The following is a 9,741-nucleotide window of genomic DNA, read 5'->3' on the forward strand; positions in this document are numbered from 1 at the left end:
CGCGCGCTCTGATTGGTCAGTGTTTTCCGTTAATATCTCCTCAACGAAGCCTCGGACAATATTTTCGCTAAGGAAAAAGTTGTTTCAAATCACCTCATGAACCACCTCTTTCAAGGTGTTACAACATTTTTGGGACACCCTGTATATGTTGAGTTGTTACGATATTCTAATGGTAAATGTCAGATTGAAAGTCGTGACTTTGCGTTACATGAAATTAGACCCTTTTTTCAAATGACCAAGCTGGTGTTGCCTTTATCTGAAAATACGAAAACACGAATAATAAAGTTACCGACAAGGTTTCGTCTCTATGAAACTATATATTCTGTGTCATTATTGTATGTCTGGTAGTGGGATAAATCCAATGTGGCGACTGAGCAGATTGGATGTTCATGGATATTTCGTTTGACATCACAGAATCAAATAGTTTGAAAGTAATGTAATTGTAAACATAAAAATGGAATATATGAAAACGTCAAGATATCAGTGATGGTCAAATAACCAAAGACTTTCTGTAATTATAAGTGGAGAAAGAAGTTAACTGCAATTGAAAATGTTGCAGTACTGTTATTTTTCTTTTTGACACATTATGGACTGTTGGTAAGCAAACAGATAACATGAAATCTTAAAATATTGTTAGGTTAAGAAATACTCTTCTTTGTTATTAATATTTAATAGTTTTATATTATTAGTCATCACATTTTTAATTTGTTACGTTTAGCATGTGGATTTCTTGGCACATAAGTAGCTGTCTTGATAACCCTTTCATTAAATTATTACGTTTCTTAGCAATATTAGTAGTATGATTAATGTATATTCAGTGAGTAATTTTAACACATTAAGTGCCATGTCAGTCACTGGTGACTGACAATGTACTTTCTGGCCAGGCCATGCTAGTCATTGTTGACTAATGATATATAATTTTTTAAATTATATTTTTAGTTAGGAATAAGAATGAAATAAATTTACAGGTTTGTAAGCACCAGCCATTGCAAGTTATGAGACATAGAAAATGTGATTGTTGATAGCCTAGCTAGCTCAATGGTTAGGGCAATCATTTAACAAACAAAAGATCCAAAGGAAACCACAGATTCATTGCATAAAAATAAATAGACATCTTAGTCTTTTTCTGTTTCCATTTTTTACACTTTTCCATTGACAAAATGAAACGAGCACGTATAAAGGCTATGGTTACTGTTCCACCACGGCGAAAAGCAACACAAGATTTGCCAGTTACCGAGACAGCTGGCATAACTGAGTGTGATGAAAAAAAAATTAAATCAGATGATTCTTATTTGGCATTACAAGAGACTCCAGAAAATAATTCCCCAGAGAAGCAAGTATTGGAAGATTGTATGATAATAGAACAGACACAAAATGAACAGCTTTGTGATAACAACCAAAATATTCAATGTAAAGTTGAACCTAAACCACGTTCCATTGAATTAAAAAAAGAAATGGTGCTATTGTCGGAAAACTCAAATACAACAGAAATTGGTAAGTATGATATACTATGTACCATGAAACAGTAAGTGTTACTCTGTCCCAACTTGTCAAATAATTATTTGACATTTTCAGTTTCTCCTGTAAAATCAGCACAATGTCGATTATCCTACATGAGACCAACACCTAAATTGGACACTGGTGGTAGAGTAAGAAGAAATAGTATACAAGGAAGCGGAGCGAGCGCGAGTGAATCGGAAGATGATAGTAGGAAAGTAATTGCTGCCACGGCCAATCATATGAAAAACGATGCGGTTCACTCAACAGAGTGTGCTAAGGATCCTGTTACCAGTAATACAAAAAATGACACAACAAAGTCAAAAACAGGTCAGAAGAGGCGTATTTTAGTTTCAGAATCTGCAAGAAAATTAGCAGAGGCTAGAAGGGAATTTAATATAAAACATGAAAATAAAACACCAGATAGAACTAAGCTTACTATGTATGATCTAATATATTATAATCCCGTTTCTAATCCTATGAAGAAGTCTAAAGAGTCTGGAGTCATAACAAAAAGAATTTCAGAATGCGAGTAAGTAGTTCTTTAATTAAATAAAAGTATATATGTTCAAATTAAATTATAAAAAAAAAACAATACAATGTATTATTACAGATCTGAAGAACTTCAAGAAGAAGAAAATGTAGATGATCCGTCATCCGCTATGCCTGTACCTCAAGTAAAAGTTGGACCAGATGGTCAGTTAATAATAGATGAACAAAGTCTTGTTATAGAACAAACCAATGCAAAGAAAGGCAGGGAAGTATTAGCGAAGGACGCTATTATTGATGATGATAACAATGGAAATGGATTTTATAAAAAGCGTCAGAAAAGTAAGGAATGGTCTAAATGGGAAACTTTAAAATTTTATAAAGCATTAAATACAGTGGGTACGGATTTCCTGCTGATGAAAAGTGTTTTTCCAAATAGAACACGGCAAGAAATTAAACTAAAATTTAAAAAAGAAGAGAAAATAAATAGGAACCTAGTTGAAAAAGCACTTGCTTACCATCAAGAATTTAATATCGAAATGTTGGAAAAATCATTGGGTAAGTTTAAATAATGAACTAAATTTGTAATTTGAGAAAAAGTTTTTTTTATCCTTTACCTTTTAGCAATTACTTCACACAAAATTTATTGGAAGACATTCTGTACAATGAAATTTGTTTGTTTTGATAGCCACGTTTGAAGCTTCAGAAAGGGAACGTTCCCGTGCACAAGAGAAACAAAAACTACAGGGAGTAAAAGAAAAAGAAAAAGTAAAAACAGAAGGCAAGCGAAAATCTAGTAAGTTAAAAGACTGTTTCTTCTTATTAAAGATTTATTAAATAAATTATTTCCTAACACAATATTTTTAGGGGTTGTAGCCTCTAGCATTGAAGAGATGGATGTATCAGATGAGGAAGAAAATTATTCAGAGTTGATGACATCAAATGAAAATACAGAAGAAAATAATTACGAGGAACCATTAAATAAAACAAACAAAAAGAGACGTAAAGAAAGAAGAGAAGAAACAAATATGTTAAATCAATCGTTAATTGAAACAGACAACGATAAATCGTTGAGCTTATACAATGGCTTTGATAGTGATACAGAGGTTTATCATGTCAGACCAACTAGATCCGGAAGATTACCAAAAGCAAAAAAATTACAGGGACCAGATATAAACACACTCGACAATGAAATGCTAAATCATAGTTCTACTCATCGTAGAACTGTGACGCCGTCAAGAGATACCATGAAAATTATAGATAATTCAAACTCTGACGATATTGACATTAATCAAGAAAGTGAAGATACAAATTCTGTTAAAACAATCATACCAAATATCAATCATGTAGAGCCAGGATCCTTAGTTATTTTATCAAAAGAATCACCAGAGGAACCTGGAAAAAGTGTTTTACAAGTTTATATGGTTAGTTCTAACATCAATTCTTCTGAAACTCTTGAAGAACCTAATATTACATCCGTAAATTTACCACCAGAACTTTTGGAAACTGTAACTACTAAATTATCCAATGTTGAATCAATTACTCTAAAACAAGAGTACGAATAATTTACTTGACAATACTTGCATCTTGTATAAGCCTAACTTATCATCTTTAGTTTCAATTAATTTCTCAGTTTTAGCTAAACTTCAAAAAAGATATTTTACATAATCATTTTTTTCTACTTTTTATTCCGTGGAATTAATGAGTTTTATTAATACATTACCACATGACTATTTAATTATTACTTCAGTGTCGGTAATTGAAATGAACACCATCTGATACAATAGCATAATCTTTAGGGTTAATAGTGACAGATAAACCTATACTTTATACTATAGCCGCCCAAATTTTTGTAATATTTTGGAACGTATATCAATATATAATTGTTTGCTCTACATATACTAGTGTGCAGTATATTTCCCACTACATTCAAGGAATACGATACTCGTACTCTACAGAAAATATTATGTCATTGTTTGCCGCGAACTACAAGAAACAAGTCATCGTCGAACCATGATCTTACGTTTTTACGAAAGTAATTAGAGTATAGAGGGTGAAAAAAATAAAATTTTCTTCTATTTTGTATAAATTATTTTATTTATTATTGAATCCATTATAAAATTAAATATTGTTGTATACAATTGGGAAAAGTGTAACGCGATAAAAATAGGTGTATCCGAATCATTGGTCGGTTTAATGTTAAACATCTCGTATGTACTAGAGTATTAGAATTATTAGAGTATTATTAACACGAATCCAATTACGATATCAAAAATATCGGTATAATATTGTTTATTACTTTTGTTACAATATAAGATAGATTAATGAAATATCGAACAGGCATAAGAATTAATAACATAATTCTAATGTGTCACATGGAATCCATTTCGAACTTTCCAATGCATCCCACAAATTATAATCTTGTTCTATTATTTCCCTATTAAGTTTATCGATGTCTGTAGGAATTGAGTGTTCTGCAAGAACGGAAAAAAGTTATAATTGTATATCATTGAATTTATGTTTCATAATATTTGTATAAAAAATTCTCAGTTATGGGTCCTCGAGTCACGAGAATTCTTTAATAACTTTAGAGATAATGTTGTGAAATACATGTATTAAACATGTATTATTTTATATATAACATATATACAAGACGTTTTCTTACCAATCAATTCCAATTCATCTTCTTCTGGTTTTTGATCCGATACATAACTATTATATCCATCCAATGTCGGTTCGCTTTCATAATAACCCTGTTGCCATGCACTATAACTATTCCAATATGATGATGTATCATAGTAGTTATAAGAATCTGAATTCATGTTTGATGCTGTATATTCAGATGATGATTGAGGCGGAGTAGATCTAAAAAGAAAACAAACATAGATATCAAAGAAAAATAATTTGTACTGTACGAAACAAATGTTTTAGACATTTTGCATACCCTGATATTTTATTCCAAGGCCTAGGAACAGCATTGCAAATTTTTAACGATTTTGTTCCAAGCCCTCTATATCCATTCATGGTGACTAGACTATTTTTCTGTTCTTCCTCATTGGCAAATCTAACAAAACCATATCCTTTACTAAAACCAGAACTGTCTAAAATTACTTTGGCAGTTCTAATTGAATTATATTTAGCAGCAAATGCTCTATACAAGGAATAGTCATCTACATCCGTTGATAAATCTCCAACCCAAATACTGAACTCTCTTTCTGCTGCTGGTTTTCCTGTTGTACTTGCGTGATTTAATCGAAATCTTACAGCCTGAAATACAAAACAAAGATGAGTTGAAAAAGTTAGATGGATTATTGCATTTACCATTTAATTCTGTAATTATCTACATAATTATAAACAAAGATATAGTAATAGTATATTTTTCCAAATAAATGACTTCTCATGCTCTCACCGGGTTAGAACCAGGAATTACTTTGCCATTTAGTTTGTGCATTGCGTCAAGTGCCATTTCATCGGTTGGAAAATGTACAAAACAATAACCTGCTGGTTCACCAGTATAGCGATTCCTCATTACTTTAACAGTTTGTGGCTGTTCTCCCATTTTATGAAAAGCATTCATTATAAAACTCTCTGTCATATATGGTTCTAACTAAAATAAATCATATACATAATTTAGCAAAAATAATAAGTATGCAATATACAACAAATAAATTTCTGTAATGATATTTAGAAAAATATTTTTACGATAAGATATTTATATTAACTCTTTGCACTACATGCTCGTTCACAGATTACAATTCACTTGAAGAACCTATATCTTAAGAACTAATGGTAAACTGAATATAATTCTGTTGTAGTGCAAAGTGTTAACGTACACTTATATTTTGTAAATAGATCATATTTACTTACTCCTCCCATCCATAATTGACATAATACCATCGGTCCTGACATTCTTATCTTTGATTATATGAAATTCCAAAGACTCTTATAATTCTGTCGTAAAACAAAATGTTATTGAGCATAATTTTAAATATTTAAATCATATTTTAATTCAATTTGTTGTTTTACACATAGGATCAGTACCTCATACATACTTGATATAACGTTACAGTCACCTAAGTAAAAAAAATTTATCCAGATAACGTTTGAAATACGTATGTTAAAATTGCAATAAGAACGCGATTCTAACATAAAATATGATCAGTGCTGTACAAATTGTAATAAAACTTAAATTTTTTTTATATAGCAATTGATATTTGCATTGCAACTGTTCTAAGCACGAGAATTATAAATCTTCAAAATTACAACTTCTTACACCGTCGGAGGTGAATAGGTTAGGTAGACAAACACAATGCCTTGTAGCAAACACAGGCGGGATCCATATCTGATCGGTACTTTGTAACAAACAACTCTTTTATTAAACAATGGCAAACAGGACAGCTCGTCTACCAACTTTCGACGAATGTAGAAATCTTTTTGAATATAAATTGACTGAAATCAATTTTGTTTAGGAAAGCGTTATTATTTATTTGTAAATAATATCTAATTTAGCCACCAACGGAGAGTAGGTGAACTACTAGTTCATTAGAACTAGATAGTTTCACCAGTTCTTCAAGAACAATAATGAGAAAAACACATAATGATTATGGATTTCCTAATCAAGGGAAGTAAACCCTATACAGTCTGGTAAGTATCTAATTCCCGCCGAGAATTTTACTCCTAGTATCAGGATCACATGATAAGCGAAGAGGTAGCACGAACCACATTCTGGTAAGTTTATTTGTTTTGTTAGAGTAACTACATAATAGAGTTATTTCACTATATTGTGGTAAGTATCTAAATCCTACTGGAATTTTACATTTTGGTATCAGAATCACATGATACCAAAGATTCTTCGTGCCACCTCTTCTCACATAATGTGTTCCCGATACCAAAATTCAAAATCGGCCAGAATTTCGACACGTACCGAAAAATGTCCCCCTTGAATTAGGCAACCTATACTTACAGATCTGTCGGGCCGGTTGCCTAGTTCAAGGGGCACATTTTTTGTACGTATCGGAATTCTGGCTGAATTTTACATTTCGTTATCTGGAGAAATTAATAATTATCTATTTCAATAAGAGGTTTATTTAAAAACATGTTTGTATACTAGTCCATCATTTATAGGAATGTAAATAAATGACTTTGAATAAACATTTATTTAATCATTTTATTTCAGTTTACAAGATGTGTGTACAGATATAGAAAGATATATAAACAAATACAGATTTATATGGATGATAGTTCATGATAGCCCTCAGTGAGGTTCACTCACCACTGGACCAGTGGCACTGGTGAATTCTAGTGGTTTCTAGTAACATGGATCATAATCATTGATCGGGTATCCATGGTTGTCCATTGAATGTTCCGTTGGGAATGTTAACGTAAATAATATATTGACAAAAAGTTTATTATAAATTTTGTAAAATATTGTGTAGAATATAGCATTACAAATGCATTCTTTAAAGAGATTGCCTGGAACAATCAATCGATACTACAAATATTATTTAAAAAGATGCTTAACCTCTAAATCGGCTCAAAATAGAGAAGTTGAGGTTGAAAAAGGTAAACAATTATGTTCCAATTAATACTTAGTTTAAATACAACTGAAGTTAGTGTATTGGTTATAAAAATGAAAATAAAATGTTTTCGTGTATATATCTAGTTGTAATTATAAATTATTACAGAGAAAAATATTGCGGTCGAGTATTTCGAAAGTGTCACTACAATTGGGATAAACTGTCCTCAAAAAAAGAATTGTTTGGATTCAACAACTGTACAAGAATTGACAGATGAACTAGAAAAATTTGAAAATGATGAAAAATCTGTAGTTGGTGTACTTCACGGTATTGGAGGCAACTTTTGTAGCGGCTATGATCTTAAAGAAATTGCACGATACAATGGAAAGAACGAAGAAATTTTACCACAATTTGGCCCATTGGTAAGATAAATGAACTTCTGACAATTTGCAGAAAATCATTTATATTATTCACTTATTCGTTTGATTATAGGCTGACAGAATCGAATTAATTAAAAAACCTTTAATTGCTGCTATAAGTGGATATGCTCTAGGTGTAGGATTTGAACTTGCCCTAATGTGCGATATAAGAATAATGGAAGAAAGTGCGGTATGTGGATTTTTGAATAGACGTTTTGGCATTCCTATACTTTGCGGTGGCACTGTTCGTTTACCTGCTTTAATTGGATATGGCAGAGCAATGGAACTTATCCTAACAGGTCGTCCTATTTATGCAAAAGAAGCACTACAGTGGGGTTTAATTAATCATTACGCAGACGTTGGCACAGGTAGAGTTTTGCTCTTAACAGAAGACAATAAAACAATATAAAATATATGAATTCTAATACAAGCAAATTTTTCTATTTGTAGCTCTAGGCAATGCAGTAAATTTTGCAAGATCAATTACAAAATTCCCACAAAGTGCTTTGCTCGCAGATCGTACTTCTGCCCATTTTGCTACATTCTCTGCTAAACAATTAGAAGAAGCTTTACAATTTGAGAAAGATAATGCATCTCATCTAGTATTCGAAGAGGGTGTTAAAGGAGCAAATCGATTCGTCACGGAAAAACTAGGAAGGCATGGAAAGTGTTACAATATAACTCAGATAGACGTTAGTTTTAAAGATCTTGATAAAGATCTAGTGTAAATATTTTGTAAGAATGCATGTATTACTATACTTGCATAGTACTATTACTATACTATAAGACGACTGACCTTCTCAGAAGAGACAAATACACACAAAAATGTACATAGAAATTTGTATAAAGAAGTTTGAGATACAATTATTATCAATACATTATCAGTTATTTATCAATTTCCCATAACCATTATTGTAACAATCTATTTGTATTATGGTTTTATTTTCAATGTGGATTTCACAGACGAACCTTTTCTATGCGACGTATGATTCTTTAATAGTATGTCGGTGCATCTTTTCGCCGTTTTTCCAGTAAGGAGTGGTGTGAAATTTATCATTTGGCCATTCGAGTCCCCTGAGTAATCAATATTTAAAATAAACGGTATTCTACATAATGTAGAATGTACTTACGTTGATGTATGACTATTAAATATGTTAAATCCGCATCAAAGATGTCGAGACCAGATGTGCGAGGCTCGAAGAAGGAAACTTTTCTTAATTGACAACTAATCTCGTCACATAAATCGAATTCGGCTGAAAATATCTACTTCTTTACATTTTAGAAATAATCTAAAATTCGGTTTTTGCTTACCGGTATTTTCCAAGTTTACTGCATTTCGAATGTAATTCAGTATCAATTTGAGAGGGCAATCGATATTTATCAACAATTCTTTCTCTGTCCCTTCGAGCTGCATATTTGAATGCACCTTATCGCTATCAACTAAGCCTGGAAATCAGACGTTACTATCTTCATCGAGAATGTCGCATAGCGAAAATATCCTTACCAGTGTACTTAATTCGTATAATTGACGTCATACTTCGATCAACAATGAGTATGGGAATAGACGCATGAAATAACGTAACAAGGTTAAGGCAATCGAGACTGATTCGATATTTCAAATTTATATCCATGCCTTCCTAGTTTTTCCGCGACGAATCGATTTGCTACTTTCACACCCTCTTCGAATACTAGATGAGATGCATTATCTTTCAGATTTAGTTTATCAAAATAAATCTATTTTAATATTTCTTTATATTATCGTATACTGTATGTATTTTGTACTTTCTCGCACATTCAAATTCCTTATAAATGCATAAATT

General features: G+C 31.6%; 4 protein-coding genes across 10 annotated transcripts; 2 read left to right on the top strand and 2 right to left on the bottom strand.

Moving 5' to 3' along the window:
* Positions 1 to 348: 348 nt before the first annotated feature.
* Positions 349 to 3,883, top strand: LOC128876613 (transcription factor TFIIIB component B'' homolog). Its single transcript, XM_054123113.1, has 6 exons — positions 349 to 597; positions 969 to 1,494; positions 1,576 to 2,029; positions 2,111 to 2,544; positions 2,675 to 2,782; positions 2,854 to 3,883. The coding sequence occupies exons 2-6, from the start codon at positions 1,161 to 1,163 to the stop codon at positions 3,549 to 3,551; spliced, it is 2,028 nt and encodes a 675-aa protein (XP_053979088.1). The 5' UTR covers positions 349 to 597; positions 969 to 1,160; the 3' UTR covers positions 3,552 to 3,883.
* Positions 3,884 to 4,263: 380 nt separating this feature from the next.
* LOC128876619 (tRNA selenocysteine 1-associated protein 1-like) lies at positions 4,264 to 6,551 on the bottom strand. 6 transcript variants are annotated; one of them, XM_054123122.1, is made up of 7 exons: positions 6,260 to 6,550; positions 6,028 to 6,059; positions 5,854 to 5,937; positions 5,396 to 5,593; positions 4,931 to 5,253; positions 4,652 to 4,851; positions 4,264 to 4,460 (listed from the first exon to the last, which is right to left on the bottom strand). In XM_054123122.1, exons 3-7 carry the CDS (start codon positions 5,893 to 5,895, stop codon positions 4,336 to 4,338), a joined length of 888 nt encoding a protein of 295 aa, XP_053979097.1. In that variant the 5' UTR covers positions 5,896 to 5,937; positions 6,028 to 6,059; positions 6,260 to 6,550; the 3' UTR covers positions 4,264 to 4,335. The 6 variants fall into 6 exon arrangements, with proteins under 6 accessions (XP_053979097.1, XP_053979098.1, XP_053979095.1 ...); XM_054123123.1 differs by lacking the exon at positions 6,028 to 6,059 and having other exon boundaries at positions 6,260 to 6,551; XM_054123120.1 differs by having other exon boundaries at positions 6,039 to 6,550.
* A 727-nt stretch (positions 6,552 to 7,278) lies between these two features.
* Positions 7,279 to 8,802, top strand: LOC128876210 (short-chain-enoyl-CoA hydratase-like). Its single transcript, XM_054122384.1, has 4 exons — positions 7,279 to 7,548; positions 7,671 to 7,924; positions 7,995 to 8,289; positions 8,372 to 8,802. Exons 1-4 carry the CDS (start codon positions 7,437 to 7,439, stop codon positions 8,647 to 8,649), a joined length of 939 nt encoding a protein of 312 aa, XP_053978359.1. The 5' UTR covers positions 7,279 to 7,436; the 3' UTR covers positions 8,650 to 8,802.
* A 50-nt stretch (positions 8,803 to 8,852) lies between these two features.
* On the bottom strand, positions 8,853 to 9,723 carry LOC128876211 (uncharacterized). Of its 2 annotated transcripts, none has more exons than XM_054122386.1 (3): positions 9,233 to 9,723; positions 9,052 to 9,174; positions 8,853 to 8,995 (listed from the first exon to the last, which is right to left on the bottom strand). In XM_054122386.1, the coding sequence occupies exons 1-3, from the start codon at positions 9,333 to 9,335 to the stop codon at positions 8,853 to 8,855; spliced, it is 369 nt and encodes a 122-aa protein (XP_053978361.1). In that variant the 5' UTR covers positions 9,336 to 9,723. The 2 variants fall into 2 exon arrangements, 1 of the variants encoding a protein (XP_053978361.1); XR_008456968.1 differs by having other exon boundaries at positions 8,854 to 8,995; positions 9,052 to 9,184.
* Between the last annotated feature and the right edge of the window lie 18 nt (positions 9,724 to 9,741).

Source organism: Hylaeus volcanicus, chromosome 5 (assembly GCF_026283585.1).
Source record: "Hylaeus volcanicus isolate JK05 chromosome 5, UHH_iyHylVolc1.0_haploid, whole genome shotgun sequence".
Taxonomy (NCBI): Eukaryota; Metazoa; Arthropoda; class Insecta; order Hymenoptera; family Colletidae; genus Hylaeus; species Hylaeus volcanicus.